This window comes from Salvelinus alpinus, chromosome 5, assembly GCF_045679555.1.
Source record: "Salvelinus alpinus chromosome 5, SLU_Salpinus.1, whole genome shotgun sequence".
NCBI classification, from domain to species: domain Eukaryota; kingdom Metazoa; phylum Chordata; class Actinopteri; order Salmoniformes; family Salmonidae; genus Salvelinus; species Salvelinus alpinus.
Window position 1 is genome coordinate 70,325,383 of NC_092090.1, and position 21,501 is coordinate 70,346,883.

The following is a 21,501-nucleotide window of genomic DNA, read 5'->3' on the forward strand; positions in this document are numbered from 1 at the left end:
ACCCGTTTGAGATGCTGTGGCATGACCTCAAGCGAGCAGTTCACAACAGACATCCCAAGAAAACTGTCACGTTCTTTCAAAATCGAACCCAGAAGCAGACCAGGACAAGGAGCGTAGGAAGAAGGTGAGTATTTATTTACAAGTGAATGTGAATGGGTAGATATATCCAGGTGGCGTAGCGGGCAGCGGTGGTGAGTTGATGGGAGTAAATAGGTGAATCCAATGGGGTAGCGGAATCCTCCGACGACCAGGTGGGAATGGGGTAAATTATCCGGGTGAGTAACTGAAGACAAAACAAACGGAGGTAAGTTTAAGGCAAGCAATACGTAAAAAAACAACAAAACAAATTCTATCCAACTTGAGGCTGATACTATGGCACAACATACTGTTCATGGCTAATGATCCGGCAGGGAATGGATGTCAGGTCCGGGCTTATGAAGAGGAGAGATGATGATCAGGACCAGGTGTGCAGATAGCTGATGGGATACAGGTGCGAGTAATCAGAACTCCCAACTGGCTACATTGCCCGGCAACCAGACAGGGTGCGTTCCAGGACGCCGGAAAAAACACTCCAGGACAGAACAGAGGCAAAAAAACGACTCAGGAAACGGGATTCGTGACAAAAACTGAAACAGTTTTGTGAAGAGGAATGGTCCAAAATCCTTCTGATCATTGTGCAGGTCTGATCCGCAACTACAGAAAACGTTTGGTTGAGGTTATTGCTGCCAAAGGAGGGTCAACCAGTTATTAAATCCAAGGGTTCATATACTTTTTCCACCCTGCACTGTGATTGTTTACACTGTGTGTTCAATAAAGACATGAAAACGTATAATTGTTGTGTGTTATTAGTTTAAGCAGACAGTGTTTGTCTATTGTTGTGACCAAGATGATCAAATTTTATAATCAATTTAGGCAGAAATGCAGGTATTTCCAAAGGGTTCAAATACTTTTTCTTGCCAGCAATCTGCTGTTCAAACAATAATAAAGCGTACACCCCACCACTGTTTCGGTAAACAGCTGAGGGATGGGGCTGGAGAAATGTAAACACTCAGAGTCATAGACAGAGCTATGGATGCAAGGACTGAACATCTATGATATCAAAAGGATAGTTTTAATCATGACATAGTGTTTGTTTACAATTACATTGTTTACAAGCTTATATTTTGGGTTCTGATGGGGTAAGACAGTTGAACTAAGATCATGAGGCATGTGTAAGTAATATTCTTCAAGAATCAATGGCTATACCTCATGAATTTAAAAGTTAAACATTTGATGTAGAAATCACAGACTGACTCTTTAATTTACAAGTGCATTACCGGCAACTTTGAGAAAAAACACTTTATATCGGAGATGGCTATGCATATTAATGACATGAGGCTAGTAGGATATGGTCTCTCTCCATTGAATACAAGCGGTTGACGTCAACGACCCTCGTCGAATATTCAAAACTAGATAACAATATTAAGATGTATGCACCAATCCAAAGAAAGGATAGGCGGGAGCTAGACAACCTGACTTGTTGCTTTGTGTACAACGACTCCCATCGTTAGGGCGGAGAGACATGTATATTGTCAGTTTATCCATAATCGTTGGTGATTCATCGTATGCCACCATTCACCTGTACAGGTGGCCTAACTTGAATTTGGAATGGATGAAAACCTGAAGTTGGTCAACACCAATGACTGTCAACACCTTACACAAGGTACTTCTGTGCATGCGCAGTTACACAGTTTGATCACTTCCTATCTTGCTGCACTCGGCTCCCTCCTCTCCCGGTCAAACATTTTGCTATTTCAAACACAAACAGACTAGCTATATTTTTCTGAATATTCTCTTCACTGATGAAGAATGGCGGGTAGTTTTGGAAAGATCATCGTTGGCGTGTATGTTGAAATAAAGAGAAGCGATGGTAAGTTCTCAGGTCTCGATACATTTTGCTCGCTGGGAGTTGTTGGGGAAGCTTTTGTGTTGCTGTGGTGAACACACAGCAACGGTAGACGCCGAGACTGAGGCAGCTGCAAAGTTGGGGTGGTTTTATTGAGTAGCTAGCTAACGTTAGTCAACTTAGCTAGCCTAACTTTAACTCACTTTTAACTCACTTTGGCTCACGAGCCAGCTAACGTTACTAGACAACCAATGCACATTAATAACATATTAGCTCATGTGTATGCGTATCAATTAAACTAGCATGTGTTGTTATAGCAGCCTAACTTGGCTAACGATATGGTTGCCGTAGTTATGTCTGTAAGTTACCAAATTAGTTAAAGTTAGCAGCTTGTTGCTAGCTAAAGGCCCTGCCGCGGATGTAACTAAAGGTTACGGTAGCTAGGCATTTTAACGCTAGTCTGGTGAACTTTACTAGTTAACGTAGCTAACGTTAGTTAAATTAACTAACTTACTTGGCATGTACCTACATGGTTGACTAGTTATTGTATATATAGTAATGTTCGCTATCAGTGTGTCATAGCTAGCATAACTAGCTAAGTTACATAGAGGTCTATTGGTGGGTATAACGGTAATCAACTGGGGTTTTGTCTAGGTAGCAGATTCTAACGTGCTAACGTAATGTGAGGCTCCATATTTAGCTGTTACAGGTTAGGTACTGTTAGCTATCACAGATCATTTTCGACCAACCTTAACTTGGCAATACTAACGTTAACCCGACTTTGAAGACAACCTATGTCTTCTAAACGTCAATGTCTAGTTGCAGGGGGTTCGTTTGAATTTAGAAAATATTACATTATTAAATTAAATCAATGTTTTGCTCCATGAAGTAATCCAACAATGTGTACGTAAGGTTGGTCGAAAATTCTGTGCTACGCCAAGCAATATTGGTAGATATCTATCTACAGTAATAACACCGTTCAGCCAGCTGGAAAAGAGTAAGTTAATGGTCTGACAAGGCGATACTTTTAATTAATTGTTGGGCAAGTACTATTGATGGTCTAGCCATGTCATGTATATAGATTTATAGATGTTAGCTAGTACGCAAGCAATTGTCATAAAAATATAATCTTGACAACCAGTCAGGTGGAATCATTATTTTTCTGTCAAATCCAGAGGACAAGGAGACTTGCTGTTTTATATATGAAGACCAACTTGATCTGGTAACATGGGGTAGGTTTTCATTGAAACCAAGATGAGCTTGAGATGTCATGGGAAGAGAAAGAGGCTGTTATTTTGATTTGTCTTGTCTGAATGCCAGCTTCATTCTAGCATCTCAATAATGTCAATTGTACTGTGGTGATTACAGGCAGCCAAATCTGAGTAAAGACTCATGAGGCTCCTCCTGGGCTGAGGTGTAAGCACAGCAACACGCAGTAACCACCATATCCCTTCCGATTACTACAAACTCCGGATAAAGAGGGTTGTGGTTTATTGTGAATTAGACTGTCGTGGTTTACTTTGGTGTTCATCTATAATGGTGTGCATTATTTTTGAGCACATCATAGCTAGGTCTAGGCCCCCGGCCTGAATGGGAAGTGAGTATTATCTAGCCTAGCATACATACCATAGGCAGGCTGACTGGTGTGGCATGGTGAGTAGGGATTGCCCTCTCTGTGGTGGTAGTGGGGGGTTGGCGGCTGGCGAAGCCCGATTCAACCTGTTAACAACCACCCCATCTGTTGTAGGCAGCTCTCTGGAATATGCCAGGAGGTCTCTCCTCTCTCGATCACTAGGCCTACCATTAGCAAGGCAGTGATGGGCTCTAAGTGTGTGTTCACACATGGTCCCTTTCAGACAATTTTTGTGAACTCAGTTCGCTTAATTGTTTGTGCAGTGTGAACACTCCAAAGGAACTCAGACCCCTCCAAAAGAGACCCAAACTGATTTTCAAGGATGCACAGAAATTCCAAAATGTGTTGAGTTTTGTACTGACATGATGTAAAGATTATTTATTTGCAATATGTGATCTTTAGGCTAAGAGGTTCATACGCTGTTTATTCGATCATGGGGTTTGAATAGTGTGAGTAGACATATTTTGTGAGAGTCATAACATAGAGTACAAAATCAAGGTCCTTTCTATCCGGCTTCCTTGGGACATCCCAACTCTGACGTTACCCCATTGAAGTTGACATTTTAAAATGGTTGGGGTAGGGGTTAGGATTTAGGTTTTAGATGTCCCAAGGATCCCTGATAGCATTGATTTTGTGGTTAGTGCCATCTCTTAAAGGGGCGGTAGCCTACATTGAGTGAACAATTGTATTATTTAATTTGCCTGATTCTTCTGCTATTTATTCTGTTACCAATGATATTTACATGTTAATATTATCGTGTTCTAATTATTACGTCTAATCTTTTAACCAAATGCAATCTATTAGCTTCCAAAATGTAAGTAGGTATATCTAGATAACATGATCTGGTAGAATGGCTTCTCCTGCATTTTGTAAAAATCCAGAGTGCATTGTGTGAATGTTGGAAAAAGATCTTGGTTCCTTTCTAAATATGGCAATGTGACTGTAGAGAGGACTCGGACCACAAAATAGGTGAAGTGAACTGGCAAAAGAGCTGAGTCCTCATTCAAAGGCAAGGGCAATGTGAATACAAAGAGAGTTGAATTCTTTCGCTTTTCTTTATCCCGGAGTTCACTTTAAAAAGGCCTGAGATAGAGGAGTGTATCTGAAAACAGGCTTGGATTAAACACTCAACCACAAAATACTGCTTGCCTGCCATAATGATAGCTGACTATCAATTTGACTCTTCTTGCCATCCTAAATGATGTTTACATTACAGTCCAGTCTACTAGTATTTTAACTGAGCAGGGTGTATCAGACACCAGCATAAATTTTAATCCCAGCCTGGACAGGAAAAACTTTGGCCATTTTTCAATGGGATAAGAGAAATTTAATCTTCACCATGGATTTTCTACCCATTTCTGCATGAAATTATGCCCATTCATTGTCTTTCAACGTAGATGGATTCCTCATTTTGGAACAAGGGAATGCTTAGCAGTCAGTAAAGTAAGGATTGTGGAATTCTTCCCCATTGATGTCATGATGACATATTCAGATTCTGACAGTCTTTGTTATGGGAGTGAAACTAATGTGTTCAGGGCTTTGTTCCTGCTGCTAAGCAGTGTAACCCCCCTTAAACATGGGTGGTGTTAACACACCCACTCAGCCAGGTTTCAGCACTAAAGTGGGCCAACATGGTAAACAATGCAGCCAGTCTCATCTCTACTCTTTAAGGCACCCGCATGCTTCCCATCAAACAGTTTGGAACAGTTAGCATATTTGGTGATGTTTTTGTTGGTTCTGGTGTTCGGCAAGTTTTTTTTCAGCTCTTCGTGCACAAATAATTTTTACTCGGGGCAAGCCAAAGTCCAAGTCCCTTCATCTGTGATTGGTCAACAGGAGGGATATTTCATAAATTATTTTGTACATTTACCCCATTTTCTTCCTAATTTCGTGATAGCCAATTGTTAGTTACAGTCTCGTCCCATCGCTGCAACACCCCTATGGACTCGGGAGAGGCGAAGGTCGAGAGCCATGCGTCCTCCAAAACACGACCCTGCCAAGCCGCACTGCTTCTTGACACACTGCTCGCTTAACCCGGAAGCCAGCCACACCAATGTGTTAGAGGAAACACTGTCCAGCTGGCGACTGTAGTCAGCTTGCAGGCGCCCGGCCCGCCACAAGGAGTCGCTAGTGCGCGATGGGACAAGGAAATCCCGGCTGGCCAACCCCTCCCCTAACCTGGACGACTCTGGGCCAATTATGCGCCGCATCATGGGTCTCCTGGTCACGGCCAGCTGTAACACAGCATGGGATCGAACCCCGGATCTGTAGTGACGAAGTGCCTTAGACCGCTGCGCCACTCGGGAGGCAACAGAAGGGATATTTCAATGGAAGACGACTCGTTTTCATGCACATTTTCTCACCTGAGAAATACTGAACATAACATCTTAGATGCAAAATTGCGCAACTAAGATCTCCTCGGCAAAAGCGTCAACATTTCTGACAGATTTCTTGAGTTATCTTAGATTAATTGTGACTTTTTTGAGGAAGTGTATACTGGCTACGTCGTCTCAGGATGGACAAACAGTACTATTGCCGCTTTTTTTCAATCGAAAGTCTTTTAAGGGAGTATGCGAGCACACTCGTTTGGTTCGCCTAGCCGAGTTTGGCAACGCGCCAGCCGAACTGAAGCATGCTGACACCTTTAGGCCCCATTTTAGGTCTGTTTTCAGGCAGTTGGTGGACAGCAGTATTATTCTCTCTTTCAATATGCTACTTTACAATTGTGTCCATCAGGAATAGAGGAGTCATGTGATTGAGCTGCATTGTACTGTACTGTATCATCATCTAACTGGAAGAACTGAAAATATGGATATGCGAGTCCATAGACTACACTGTAACAGGTTAAACTGGCCTTTCTGCATGATGCAACCAGCTTCCAGGTGTGTTCTTGGAGCTGGTGGTATAGGGCATCATCACACTTCCAAATTCTGAAACTCCATTGAGTTGTATCGTACACTGTAGTTTCTGTATTTCAATGTTCAACTCTTTTCTGTTGTACAAATAGTTGCCTTGACTCTCCCTTCGTGACGTTTTTATCTTCTAAAGTAGCGGATCGGACTAACACGTAGATCAAGTTTTAGGGTTTTGTTAATATTTGCTGTGTTCTGTGCATGAAAATGTTTCAAATGTGTATTTTGACACGTTTGCCTAATCACTTATACTAGTCTTGATATGTATTATGGATAGTTTTAATGATCTAAGGAAAATAGTTGTATTGAACATTGCTCCATTCGCGGCGAACATGGTATAGGCTGTTTGTCACATTTCACCCCACAGTATTTAGGCTAATCCGTTCCCCCTAGTCAGTGACTGAGGTTCTTTCTGAATGTGACACTGTGTCCTTTGCAGCTTACCCGGGGTTCTGTCTCTGTCATCGTCATGCCTTGGAAGGCTCTGCTGTGTCTGTTGACATTATGACCGAAGTAGAGTAGAGACCCAAGGCAAACTTAGCCAATGTACTGTTGCAACTTGCAACAAAGCAAGCAGATGCAATTTACTTCCTTCAGCCCTGTGTTGTCAGTTAATGACCTTTGGAATAGAACTAAGAGCCAGAGTATGGCACTGCAGTCAGTGCACACGGACAGGGTACCATTCAATGGTCTGTTGACATGTTTACAGTTGAACATGGTGAACTGGATGTATTCTATACAGTGCTTTCAGAAAGTATTCATACCCTCATTCAGGTCCGAAAAGTAAATTTCTGGCAAAATATGTATAGTAAGTTTCATTCAAATTAAAAGGGGTGCGGTCAAAACTTCTTGTCACTCAATCTTTGGTATGTTCTCCCAGCAAGACAGCCTATATAGCCTCTGGTCAATGTGGACCTGTTTTACTGTGACTAGTGACTACTAGACTCTTGATACGCCTGCTGGCTGTTGCCCATGCTCTCTTCGATCAGGGCGAGTTGGTGGTTTCTGTTCCTAATGTGTGTGTGTCCTCGTCAAATCCTTTTGAAAACTGGGCTCTGTCCCCTTTCATGTGTCCCTTCTCTTAATATAACGCTGTCTGTCTGAGGTCGGGTGTCTACAGTCTCGCCTTTTGTTGCCAGGGTAGCTTGGCAACCAACCTGATGATCCACCATGGGATTTAACAGCCTGCTACCTGGCTCTGGTCCAGCTCTACCGTACAGATCTCTGGAGAAACAGCTGTCAGAATCCCCCCCACACACACAGTCTATGTAGCTTGTCCAAGCAAGACACTAACTAAATGGGGCTAAGAAAATCAAGACTGCATGACATTGTAACCGGTGTGAAAAGTCTAGCTAGTTAGCAGTGCGCCCTAGTAATTTTTCAATCAGTGACGTTACTCGCTCTGAGACCTTGAAGTAGTTGTTTACCTTGCTCTGCAAGGGCAGCGTCTTTTGTGGCGCAATATGTAGTGATGCTTCGTGGGAAGCAGTTTGTTGTGTTCAGAGGGTCCCTAGTTCTAGCCCAGGTTGGGTCAAGGAAAGTGATGGAAGTGACACAGTTACACCATGGCATTCAGGCTATTCCACTTCAGCAAGTTGTATTTCTTCAGGTAGTAGTGCATAGGCCCACACAGAAACACACCAGTTGGACCTAATCCCTCTTGACCAGAAGTATGTTTGCCTAGAGCAGATATCACATTTTATTTGTCACATGCGCCGAATACAACAGGTGTGGACTTTACTGTGAAATGCTTAGTTTAAAAGTACGAAAAATTACACAAAATAAAAATAACGAGGCTATATACAGTGCTGTGGAAAAGTATTTGCCGCCTTCCTGATTTCTTATTCTTTTACACATTTGTCACACTTAAATGTTTCAGATCATCAAACAAATTTAAATATTACACAAAGATAACCCAAGTTAACACAACATGCAGTTGTGATGATTTTATTTATTAACCTCTCTAGGGTATGTGGGACGGTAGCGTCTCACCTCGTCAACAGCCAGTGAAACTGCAGGGCGCCAATTTCAAAACAACAGAAATCCCATAATTAAAATTCCCCAAACATACAAGTATTTTACACCATTTTAAAGATACACTTGTTGTAAATCCAGCCACAGTGTCCGATTTCAAAAAGGCTTTACGACGAAAGCACACCAAACGATTATATTAGGTCAGAGCCAAGTGACAGAAAAACACAGCCATTTTTCCAGCCAAAGAGAAGATTCACAAAAAGCAGAAATAGAGATAAAATGAATCACTAACCTTTGATGATCTTCATCAGATGACACTCATAGCACTTCATGTTACACAATAAATGTATGTTTTGTTCGGTTGAGTTTATATTTATATCCAAAAATCAGAGTTTACATTGGCGCGTTATGTTCAGAAGTTCCAAAACATCCGGTTATTTTGCAGAGCCACATCAATTTACAGAAATACTCATAATAAACATTGCTAAAAGATACAACTGTTATGCATGGGATTTTAGATCCACTTCTCCTTAATGCAACCGCTGTGTCAGATTTCAAAAAAACTTTACGGAAAAAGCACACCATGCAATAATCTGAGTACAGCGCTCAGAGACCAACACAACCCAAAGAGATATCCGCCATGTTGTGTAGTCAGATGTCAGAATAGCATTATAAATATTCACTTACCTTTAATGATCTTCATCAGAATGCACTCCCAGGAATCAATAAATGTTTGTTTTGTTCGATGAAGTCCATAATTTGTCCAAATACATCCTTCTTGTTAGCGCGTTTAGCCCAGTAATCAAAATTCATGAGGCGCGATCACTAGGTGCAGACAAAGTCAAAAAGTTCCGTTACAGTCCGTAGAAACATGTCAAACGACGTATAGAATCAATCTTTAGGATGTTTGACGTAAATCTTCAATAATGTTCCAACCGGAGAATTCCTTTGTCTTCAGAAATGCAACTCTCTCACGTGAACTCGCCTGGTCAGCTCGTGGCTCTCTGGCAGACCTCTGACTCATTCCCCTCTCATTCGCCCCCACTTCACAGTAGAAGCCTCAAACAAGGTTCTAAAGACTATTGACATCTAGTGGAAGCCTTAGGAAGTGCAATATGACCCCATTTTCACTGTATCTTGGATAAGCAAAGAGTTGAAAAACTACAAACCTCAGATTTCCCACTTCCTGGTTGGATTTTTTCTCAGGTGTTTGCCTGCCATATGAATTCTGTTATACTCACATACATCATTCAAACAGTTTTAGGAACTTCAGAGTGTTTTCTATCCAAATCTACTAATAATATGCATATCCTAGCATCTGGGCCTGAGTAGCAGGCAGTTTACTCTGGGCATGCTTTTCATCCGGACGTGAAAATACTGCCCCCTACCCAAGAGAGGTTAAGGGAAAAAAGCTATCCGAACCTTCATGGCCCTATGTGAAAAAGTAATTGCCCTCTAAACCTAATAACTGGTTGTGCCACCCTCAGCAGCAACAACTGCAATCAAGCGTTTGCGATAACTGGCAATGAGTCTTTCACATCGCTGGGGAGGAATTTTGGCCTATTCTTCTTTGCAGAATTGTTTTAATTGAGCCACATTGGAGGATTTTCGAGCATGAACCGCCTTTTAAGGTCACGCCACAGCATCTCAATCGGATTCAAGTCCGGACCTTGACTAGACCACTCCAAAACCTTAATTTTGTTTTTATTAAGACATTGAGGTGGACTTGCTGGTGTGTTATGGATCATTGTCCTGTGTTAGAACCCACGTGCGCTTCAGCTTGAGGTCACAAACTGATGGCCGGACATTCTCCTTCAGGATTTTTTGTTCGAGAGCAGAATTCATGGTTCCATCAATCACAGCAAGTCGTCCAGGTCCTAAAGCAGCCCCAGACCATCACACTACCACCACCATATTTGACTGTTGGTATGATGTTCTTTTTCTGAAATGCTGTGTTTTATGCCAGATGTAACGAGACACCTTCCAAAAAGTTCAGCTTTTGTCTCGTCAGTCCACAGAATATTTTCCCAAAAGTCTTGGGGATCATCAAGATGTGATACGAGCCTTTGGGTGGTTCTTGGTCAGCAGTGGTTTTCGCCATGGATGCCAATTTTGCCCAGTCTCTTTCTTATGGTTGAGTTATGAACACTGATCTTAACTGAGGCAAGTGAGGCCTGCAGTTCTTTAGATGTTGTTGTGGGTTCTTTTGTGACCTTTTGGATGAGTCGTCGCTGCGCTCTTGGGGTAATTTTGGTAGGCCGGCCACTCCTGGGAAGGTTCACCACTGTTCCAAATGTTCTCCATTTGTGGATAAAGGCTCTCACCATGGTTCGCTTGAGTCCCAAAGCTTTAGAAATGGCTTTGTAACCCTTTCCAGACTGACAGATGTCAATTACTTTGTTTCTCATATGTTCCTGAATTTCTTTGGATCGCGGCATGATGTCTTGCTTTTTGAGATCTTTTGGCCTACTTCACTTTGTCACATTTAAGTGAGTTCTTGATTCAACAGGTCTGGCAGTAATCAGGCCTGGGTGTGGCTAGTGAAATTGAATTCAGCTTTCCAAAAATTGTGATTAACCACAGTAAATTCATGATTTAACAAGGGGGGGCAATTACATTGTCACATAGGGCCATGAAGTTTCGTATAGCTTTTTTCCGTTAATAAATAAAATGATCACTTAAACTGCATTTTATGTTTACTTTGGTTATCTTTGTGTAATATAAAAATTTGTTTGATCTGAAACATTTAAGTGTGACAAATGTGCAAAAAAATAAGAAACCAGGAAGGGGGCAAATACTTTTTCACAGCACTGTACAAGGAGCACCGGTACCGAGTCCGGGTACGAGGTAATTTGTACATGTAGTTAGGGGTAAATGTGACCTGGCAATCAGGATAGATAATAAACAGAGTAGCAGCAGCGTATGTAGTTTGTGAATGTGTGTGTGTGTGTTGGAGTGTCAGTGTAGTAAGTGTGGGTAGAGTCCAGTGAGTATTCATAGACCAGTGCAAAAAAGAAAACGGGGTCAATGCAAATAGTCCAGGTTTTCACTTGATTAACTGTTCAGCAGTCTTATGGCTTGAGGGTAGAAGCTGTTCAGGAGCATTTTGATCCCAGACTTGGCACTCTGGTACCCTTTGCCGTGCGGTAGCAGAGACAACAGTATGATTTGGGTGGCTGTAGTCTTTGACAATGTTGAGGGCCTTCCTCTGACGCCACCTGGTATTTATTTAACCTTTATTTAACTAGGCAAGTCAGATAAGAACTAATTGTTATTTTACAATGACGGCCTACCCCAGCTAAACCCTCCCCTAACCTGGATGACGATGTGTCAATTGTGCGCCGCCCTATGGGACTCCCAATCACGGCCAGTTGTGATACAGCCCGGGATCAAACCAGGGTCTGCTGTAGTGACTCCTCTAGCACTGAGATGCACTGCCTTAGACCACTGCGCCACTCGGGAGCCTGGACGTCAAAGTAGAGGTCCTTGATGGCAGGGAGCCCAGCCCCAGTGATGTACTGGGTCGTACGCACTACCCTCTGTAGCACCTCGCGGACGGATGCCAGGCAGTTGCCATATCAAGCGACGTTGCAGCCAGTTAAGATGCTCTCAATGGTGCCGCTGTAGAATTTTTTTAAGGAGCTGAGGGCACATACCAAATCTCTTCAGCCTACTGAACGGGAAGAGGCATTGCGCCCTCTTCACAACTGTGTTGGTGTGTATGGACCATGATAGGTCCTTAGTTTACAATTGGCTCATTCATCCCCCTCCTCTCCCCTGTAACTATTCCCCAGGTCGTTGCTGCAAATGAGAACGTGTTCTCAGTCAACTTACCTGGTAAAATAACGGTAAAAAAAAAAAAATTGTGATGGTGACACAGAGGAACTTGAAGCTCGCGACACGCTCCATAGCCCCCTCGGCCCTCCTTTTCCTGTAGTCCACGATCAGCTCCTTTGTCTTGATGATTTTGAGGGAGAGGTTGTTGTTTGAGGGAGAGGTCTCCTTCCTCCCTATAGGCTGTCTCATTGTCGTCGGTGATCAGGCCTACCACCGTCATGTCGTCGGTAAACTTAATGATGATTTTGGAGTCGTGCGCGGCCACGCAGTCGTACGTGAACAGGAAGTACAGGTGGGTACTAAGCACGCACCCCTGAGGCGCCTCCGTGTTGATGGTCAGCATGGCAGATGTGCTGTTGCCTACCCTCACCACCTGGGTGCGGCCCGTCAGGGAGTCCAGGATCCGGTTGCGGAGGGAGAGGAGAGCAAGACATGATGATGGTGAACTGACGTGCATAACTTCCTACGGTCTTATGACGCGGACATCTGACCACGTGTTCCACATTTAACTTGCCTCCTCTCAGCCAGTGGGATGTAGGCTGTTTCACATCACTGACACTTACTACCTATGGGTCTCGCGTGCCATTGATATGACAGAGTCAACTCAGATCTTTGCAATGATAGTCAGCCAAAGGGTTTCCTTATTCTCTTACTGAGTCGTTTATTTAGCCTACGCTGTGCTTGTGCTGAAGTAGAATCATTGCACGGGTAGAACCCACCAGAGAACATTCAGAAGACTTAGTCATAGAGCTCAGGGCTCTAAATAATGAATACCGGAACATGTCGTCGTCCTGAACAGAGTGAGCAGGGAATGTTGTGTCAGGGACCAGGGTTAGGCCCTCACCAAGGCATGGTGGAGGGAGCAGTAAGCTTGCTGGTGATTATGGAGCAGGCTAAGCTCATGCTGCCTGTGTCGTGTGTATTTAGACCAGCAGCTGGGAGGGAGGACAGGGAAAGGGTGACTGATTTCATCATGGTCCCTGATCTGTACTAAACAAAAATGCATAATTATGGATATGAATGTCATTCTGTTCATGGTGACCTAAATCCTAAAGGTACACGTGTATAAATATGCAATATCCTTCTTTGCATATTTGTGTATTATTCTACACACTGGCTATTATTTTTTTATGACCTCTGCCCCCAAACAAGACTAATTTTGGTTGGACCAGACCAAATCTGAACCAATCATAGATGTCTATGTTTCACAAGTTTGGACATCAAAGTAGAGCTCAGAGTTCAGTGTAAAAACAAAAGGGGTAAATTCAGTGACAAATTTGTTTTAATCCCTTAATAAATCATAAACAAAATTGATATCAGTAAAAAATAACTAATTGATAGTTCACAGAAGTAACAAGTTAACCTTTCATTTTCCTCCACGAGGGAGAGAAATTAGACTATCTTAAAGCTATGTGGGTTTTTGTTAACTTTGGGCTAGGCGTGCCGCTAGCGACCCACCTCGACAACATCCAGTGAAGTTGCAGAAAGCCAAATTCAAATTACAAAGATAGTAATAATAAACATTCATGAAAATACAGGTTATACTTCAGTTAAAAGATTAACTTCTTGTTAATCCAGCCGCTGTGTCAGATTTCAAAAAGGCTTTACGGCGAAAGCATACCATGCGATTATCTGAGGACAGCGCCCCGCTTACTAAAGCATACAAACATTTTCCAACCAAGCAGAGGCGTCAGAAATAGCGATAAAATAAATCGCTTACCTTTGAAGATCTTCCTCTGTTGGCAATCCAAAGGGTCCCAGCTACACAATAAATTGTCGTTTTGTTTGATAAAGTCCCTCTTTATATCCCAAAAACTCAGTTTTGTTGGCGTGTTTTGTTCAGTAATCCACTGGCTCAAAGGCGGTCAAAACATGCAGACGAATACATCCTAATAGTACCGGTAAAGTTCGTCGAACTATGTCAAACGGTGTTTATAATTAATCCTCAGGTTGTCAATTATCTAAATAATTGATAATATTTCAACCGGAAAATAGCGTATTCAATAGAAAGGAAAAAGAACGAAGAGCACACACAGTCACGCGCGCAAACCAGTACTGCATGATTCCATAGACCACTTACCAAAAGGCCTTATTCTTTGTTGTTTTTCAAAAAACAAGCCTGAAACCATGTCTGAAGACTGTGGACATCTAGTGGAAGCCATAGGAACTGCAATCTGGGCACTAAACCCCTATATAGTCAATAGGCTTTCAATGGAAAACCACTCACATATAAAAAAAAATCCCATTTCCTGGATGGATTTTCCTCGGGTTAGAACTGCCATATCAGTTCTGTTATACTCACAGACATTATTTTAACAGTTTTAGAAACTTCCGAGTGTTTTCTATCCAATTATATGCATATCCTAGCTTCTGGGCCTGAGTAACAAGGCAGTTTACTTTGGGCACATTTGTCATCAAAACTTCAAAATACTGCCCCCTAGCCCAAAGAAGTTTTAACTGAATTTCAAAGCACAGGGCAATGTTTATTGAACTTACAGAAAACAAAATGAGTGTTGATATTAGTTGGCAGGCGTCTTCAATATTGTGTGTTGATGTATTTCTAATAACTTTTAAGACTTTTCTGGTATCTGTTTGACCAGAAATCAAAGCCTTTGTTTATTTCAAATGTTTATGATTTTAAAATGGTTTAAAAAATGTATATATACCTTAATTTCTGAAAAATAGACACCCAACTTGACATGCACCTATGAACCTCACATGTTGGTGCTCATGGATCATTTTACGTGGAAATTACCTTAGATAATGACCAACCACACATGCTTTCTGTTACAGGACGAATACACCAAGCCATGGTCACGTCGTTGAATGAAGACAATGAGAGCGTCACCGTGGAGTGGATAGAAAATGGAGACACAAAAGGGAAAGAGGTAAAGAAGCCTAGCTAGGGCCTCGCACCACAGCTGGCGTCCACTCAGCTCTTAGGCATTGAGCTCTATGAATAATGCATCTGAAGACATTGTAGAGCTTTGGAGATCAGTCTTCCTGCATGTTCTACAGTTCCGCCAGACATCACTCTCTGCCCTGAATATACATGAGTTCAGAGATCCTTACAGCAGTCATATTTCCTGAGCTTTGCTGTTGAATACAGATGTTTCTTGTCTTACTGCTCTGCTCCTCTGAGCTACACAGAGGCGCCTCCCTGCCCTCTATACACTGTAACATAGGCACATTCTTCACTTTCTAGCTCAGCTAACCAAACCATCAGTCCTCCTAACTTGCTATTATGAAAAATGTAATTAAACAATGCCTGTAATGCTTTCAGTTTGACTTTTGCTTTCAAAAGCAGCTCAAACATAGAGCATGTAAGAATGAACTTCATAGCTGTTGGTTATTTCCGTGCATTACAGAGAAATAATGCATATTCTAGATTGCCCTTTCAGCCAATCAGAAACGAATATTCAGCAGTGCCGTGGTATGATGTGTAAAGTATATTGTGTTAATTCTCCTGTTGAATATTGACACTGAAGAATATGGCTCGAAGGACAATTTAAAAGGGTGAAACCAACTGGTGGTGGACTCCGCAGGAAGTTCCGGTGACATAGGTACAATTTCCTGTTAGAAGGTGTGGTAATGACTGTTAGGAGACAGATGTACATTGAAAGTCGACACTTTCATTGCAACAACACACAGACAGACACACACACACCAGAAGGGTAAAGAGAACAGACTAGTGGAAATGTTGATAAATGACTGTATGAGTTATCTACAATTACAGTAACACACTCTTCTCTCTGTCCAGATTGACTTGGAGAGTATATTTGCACTAAACCCAGACGTGGCCCCAGAAGAGGAGACTGCCCCCAGCCCAGAGACCCCGCCTCCACCAACGCCGACCTCTGTGAAGGTCAACAAGATCCCTAAGGTGAGCCCTGTTTTGTTTGTTTTTTGTTGTCTTCACCGCAGGGTGAAGTCTGCTTGTGCAGTGAGTGTCCTCAGTGGCAGAAGAACCACTGAACAGAACAATGGACGCTCCAGTAATAAGAAGTCATCTGATTCTCAGTATTTGTCCATTTTTATAACCCTTATTTTGCAGTCATGCGAGTTAGAAGTGTTCAACTCTTCAGGCTTGTGTTCTAGCAAGTTCGGTGAAATCTCTCTTGTAAGCCATGATTACTGTTTAATCCTCATGTACTTCAATTATTTTTGTCAATGTGTTTATCTTACCTCCATCTTTTTTCTTTCTTTCAGAACCGACGAACAATAGCACCCACTAAGAATGACACTCCGTCCAGGGATAACAGAGGTGTTCTGAGTGACCATTGACAGTTTTTCTTTTATTTGTCTTGGGTGCCATGTTTGATGTGTATAATATAACTCTGACCTCTGTGTTGTTGTGCTGGGTTCCACAGTGGTGTCGACCAGGGCCAGACCAGCTCAGCCCCAGCAGCTAGAGCCTGCTCCCCCTCCCCCCGTCCAGCAGGCAGCCCAGCCCACACAGGCCCAGACAGCCCAACAGTTAGCCAACGGTAGGAACTACCTACATCAATTTATGGAGGATTTACATTTTGAGTTATTTAGTCTTTGCAAAAACGGAATGTTCTGTCATTTTCACCCTCTTAAACAAGCACTGGGAATTTTTTTTGTAATTTCATGTGTCGTGTGTATGTTATAGAATTTTACCAAAAGACTTGATGTTCCTGAATTTCTAAGTTTTGTCGATCATATGTGTATCACAGAAGCGTCAATGCATCAGCTAACAAGAAAGGAGTTTGGACAGCTTTGTATGTATCAACTCTCCCAACCCCAATGGTTTATGTTGTCGTGGAACCCTTCCGCTTGCCTCTGGAGAACCTGTAGTTTGTGATTATTACTCACCTTAAAGGCTTCCGCTATATTCAAAGCAGTAATAGGAAAGTATAAATGTAATTCAGCCAGCAGACAGGCTTTCTGGATTTACAGCAGAAGAACACTGATTATAGCGCTGCTATGTTCCCCTTTAGAATTCCACTGAGTCTCTCTCACTCACTCACTCACTCACTCACTCACTCACTCACTCACTCTCTCACATGGGCTTGTGGTAATGGGTGGAATGGTATCACATACATGGTTTGTTGCCATTCCATTTGCTTTGTTCCAGCCATTATTATGAGCCGTCCTCCCCTCAGCAGCCTCCACTGATACATACAGTGCCTTCAGAAAGTATTTATTTCACATTTTGTTACAGCCTGAATTAAAAATGTATTAAATATTTTCTTCTCACCCATCTACACACACAGTACTCTATAATGGCAAGGAGAAAACATGTTTTTAGAAAGGTTTGCAAATGTATTGAAAACTAAATACAGATATCTAATTTTTTCACACTCCTGAGTCAATACATGTTAGAATCACTATAACAAGGCCACTCAGGAACATTCAATGTCGTCTTGGTAAGCAACTCCAGTGTATATTTGGCCTAGTGTTTTAGGTTACTGTCCTGCTGAAAGCTGGGTTTGTCTCCAGTGTCTGTTGGCAGGCAGTCTGAACACCAGGTTTTTCTCTAGGCTTTTGCCTGTGCTTAGCTCTATTCCCTTTTTATCCTAAAAAAACCCTAGTCCTTGCCAGTCACATCAGTGATGTGTTGGATTTTCACCAAACATAATGCGTTGTATTCAGGACATAAAGCTACATTCTTTGCCACCTTTTCTTTGTTGCATTTTTGGAATATTTTTTAAATTCTGTATATACTTCCTTTTCACTTGATTTAGTTTAGTATTGTAGAGTAACTACAATGTTGTTAATCCATCCTCAGGAGAAAACTATCACAGCCGTTAAACTGTAGTTGTCTTAGTCACCATTGGCCTCATCTACCAATAGGTGCCCCTTTGCGAGCATCGGAAACCTCCCTGGTCTTTGGTTGAATCGGTGTTTGAAATTCACTGCTCGACTGAGGGACCTTACAGATAATTTTGTGTGGGGTACAACGATGCGGTAGTCCTTCAAAAATCATTTCGAACACTATTATTGCACACAGAGTGAGTCCATGCAACTTATGTGACTTGTTAAGCACATTTTTACTCCTGAACTTATTTAGGCTTGCCATAACAAAGGGGTTGAATACTTAATGACTTAAGACATTTCAGCTTTTGATTTTAAACACGGCCATTATGGGGTATTGTGTGTAGGCCATTGACACATTTCATTTAAACAATTTAAAATTAATTCTGTAACACAGCAAAATGTGGGAAAAGTAAAGGGGTGTGAGTACTCTCTGAAGGCATTGTACGTACAGGACCAGTCAAATGTTTGGACACCTACTCATTCAAAGGTTTTTCTTTATTTTTTATTCTACAATGTAGAAAATAGTAAAAAAATAAAGACAAACCCTTGAAAGAGTAGGTGTGTCCAAACGTTTGACTGGTACTGTACGTACAGTGCATTGGGAAAGTATTCAGCCCCCTTGTCTTTTTCCACATTTTGTTACGTTACAGCCGTATTCTAAAATGGATTAAATACATGTTTTTCCTCATCGATCTACACACAATACCCCATAATGACAAATCAAAAACAGGTTGTTAGAATTTTTGAAAATGTATTACAAATAATTCAGAGCCTTTGCTATGAGACTCAAAATTGAGCTCAGGTACATCCTGTTTCCATTGATCATCCTTGAGATGTTTCTACAACTTGATTGGAGTCCACCTGTGGTAAATTCAATTGAATGGACAGGATTTGGAAAGGCAAACACCTGTCTTTATAAGGTCCCCCCGTTGACAGTCCATGTCAGAGAAAAAACCAAGCCATGAGGTCAAAGGAATTGTCTGTAGAGGCCCGAGACAGGATTGTGTCGAGGTACAGATCTGGGGAAGAGTATGAAAAAATGGAAGATCCCCATTTTAAAGGTCTCCAAGAACACAGTGGCCTCCATCATTCTTAAATGGAAGAAATTTGGAACCACCAAAACTCTTCTTAGAGCTGGCCGCCCGCCCAAACTGAGCAATCAGGGGAGAAGGGCCTTGGTCAGGGACGTGACCAAGAACCTGATGGTCACACTTCCAGAAGGACAACCATCTCTGCAGCACTCCACCAATCAGGTCTTTAGGGTAGTGTGGCCAGACGGAAGCTACTCCTCAGTAAAAGGCACATGAGTTTGCCGTTTTGAGTTTGCCAAAAGGCATTTAAAGACTCAGTTCATGAGAATAGATTATCTGGTCTGATGGAACCAAGATTGAACTCTTTGGACTGAATGCCAAGCGTCACGTCTGGAGGAAACATGGCACCAACACTAAGGTGAAGCATGGTGGTGGCAGCAATATGCTGTGGTGTTTTTCAGCGGCAGGGACTGGGAGACTAGTCAGGCTCGAGGGAAAGATGAACAGAGATCCTTGATGAAGACCTGCTTCAGAGCGCTCAGGACCTCCGACTAGCGCAAAGGTTCACCTTCCAACAGGACATTGACCCCCAGCACACAGCCAAGACAACGCAGGAGTGGCTACGGGACAAGTCTCTGAATGTCCTTGAGTGGCCCAGCCAGAGCCAGGACTTGAACCCGATCCACCAGACCCTCTTGAGAGACCTGAAAATACCTGTGTAGCAACGCTCCCCATCCAACCTGACAGCGCTTGAGGAGATCTGCAGAGAAGAATGGGAGAAACTCTACAAATGCAGGTGTGCCAAGCTTGTAGCGTCATACCCAAGAAGACTCGAGGCTGTAATCACTGCCAAAGGTGCTCCAACAAGGTACTATATAAAGGTTCTGAATACTTATGTAAATGTGATAAAAAAAAAGAAAGTTTTAATACACTTGCAAAAAAAATTCCGTTTTTACTTTGTCATTATGGGGTATCGATACAATCCTTTCTTGGAGCTCTACGGACAATTCCTTCGATGGCTTGGTTTTTGCTCTGACATGCACTGTCAACAGGTGGGACCTTTTTATATGGACAGGTGTGTGCCTTTCCAAATCATGTCCAATCAATTGAAGTTACCACAGGTGTATTCCAAGTTGTAGAAACATCTCAAGGATGATCAATGGAAACAGGATGTACCTGAGCTCAATTTCAAGTCTCATAGCAAAGAGTCTGAATACTTTTGCAAATAATTCTAAAACCCTGTTTTTGCTTCGTCATTATGGGCTATTGTGTGTAGATTGATGAGGGGGAAAAAACGATGTCATCCATTTTAGAATAAGGCTGTAACAAAATGTGGGAAAAGTCAAGGGGTCTGAATACCTTCCGAATACACTGCACATGAACACACACACAGTAGCCTTTGACACTGCAGTTTTCGCCTCAGTAGGACCTAGCAGAAACAATTGTATTTTTAATTTCCTTCCACTCCCCCTTTGTGTGGTAATCTTCCACCACCAGTGGAATCAGAGACAAAGACAATCTCGTAGCGCTCTCTCAATCCTGTTCCCGCCGGCCTGCCTAGCCTGTCTCTGACCTGGCCCTGCTCCCCCAGATTACTGCAGATTATTAATCTTTGCTCTCTGCTTTGAATGACAAGCCTGCAGGCGTTCGGATGGGCTGTATGCTGGAGGAATGGTTGCAGTGGTGCTCAGCCGGATATCTTTGGGTCTGGTGGAATCAGAAGGGATTACTGACCCTAAATTTATACTGTCCTCTTTTCTTAATCTGATGTGGGTGTTCAAGTGATGAATTGGGTTTCTAAATTGTAATAATCATATTGGGTGTTTCTGTGTGTTTAAGAGTCAAACTAATGTGGGGGGGGGGGGGGGGATTTATAGAACTTTTGAGGAACCTGGAATGAAAGTCCCCTATGTACTCATGTCTCTGCTTTCCCTAGTCAAGAAGCAGCGTTTGACTATTGTTGTCAGTGGTTGGTCAATCAAGAAGAGCTCTGTACTAGTGTAATAGTATAGTAATGTGAAGGGTTAGCAGGGAGCTGCAGGATCCGTCATAAAGCCCTTTAGAGATGCAGAGTTTGAGGCGGTGTGTGTAGAGCTGCTGTCCCCCTGGGTGCTAGCTAGGCCCAGTCCCACAGCCAGACACCACTCTGTCTGAACAGCCCTAGAGTTAAGGGAAACGCCAGAAGATGGAGAGAGGAAGAGATCCCTTTCAGATAGGCTGAGGGTGTGTATGTTCTGTGAAAGGCAGCATTTGTGACGGCCTTTCCTGTTCCTTTTTGCCTGTGTCTTCTGTTCCTCTGTGGCAGCGAGGAGGAAGTCCAACTGTGTGAAGGAAGTGGAGAAACTGCAGGAGAAGAGGGAGAGACGACGGATACAGCAACAGGAGCTGAGAGAGAAGAAAGCACAGGTACAGGGGGAATCCTCCGGCTATCCTCGGACCCCCTCCCTC

The 21,501-nt window shown here is 42.6% G+C and overlaps 1 protein-coding gene across 7 annotated transcripts in view; it reads left to right on the forward strand.

The window, feature by feature from the left end:
* The first annotated feature begins 1,713 nt into the window (after positions 1-1,713).
* Positions 1,714-21,501, forward strand: part of LOC139576651 (kinesin-like protein KIF2A) — a 35,965-nt gene continuing 16,177 nt past the window's right edge. For 2 of the 7 annotated variants that reach the window (XM_071402963.1, XM_071402964.1), the window contains exons 1-7: positions 1,714-1,909; positions 15,035-15,129; positions 16,002-16,124; positions 16,451-16,505; positions 16,612-16,728; positions 16,939-16,983; positions 21,359-21,459. In XM_071402963.1, the coding sequence (XP_071259064.1) occupies positions 1,849-1,909; positions 15,035-15,129; positions 16,002-16,124; positions 16,451-16,505; positions 16,612-16,728; positions 16,939-16,983; positions 21,359-21,459 (597 nt within the window). In that variant the 5' untranslated portion in view covers positions 1,714-1,848. Of the gene's footprint in view, positions 1,910-3,093; positions 3,118-15,034; positions 15,130-16,001; positions 16,125-16,450; positions 16,506-16,611; positions 16,729-16,938; positions 16,984-21,358; positions 21,460-21,501 lie in introns of those variants that run through there. The other 5 variants (XM_071402965.1, XM_071402968.1, XM_071402970.1 and 2 more) reach the window with 4 other exon arrangements.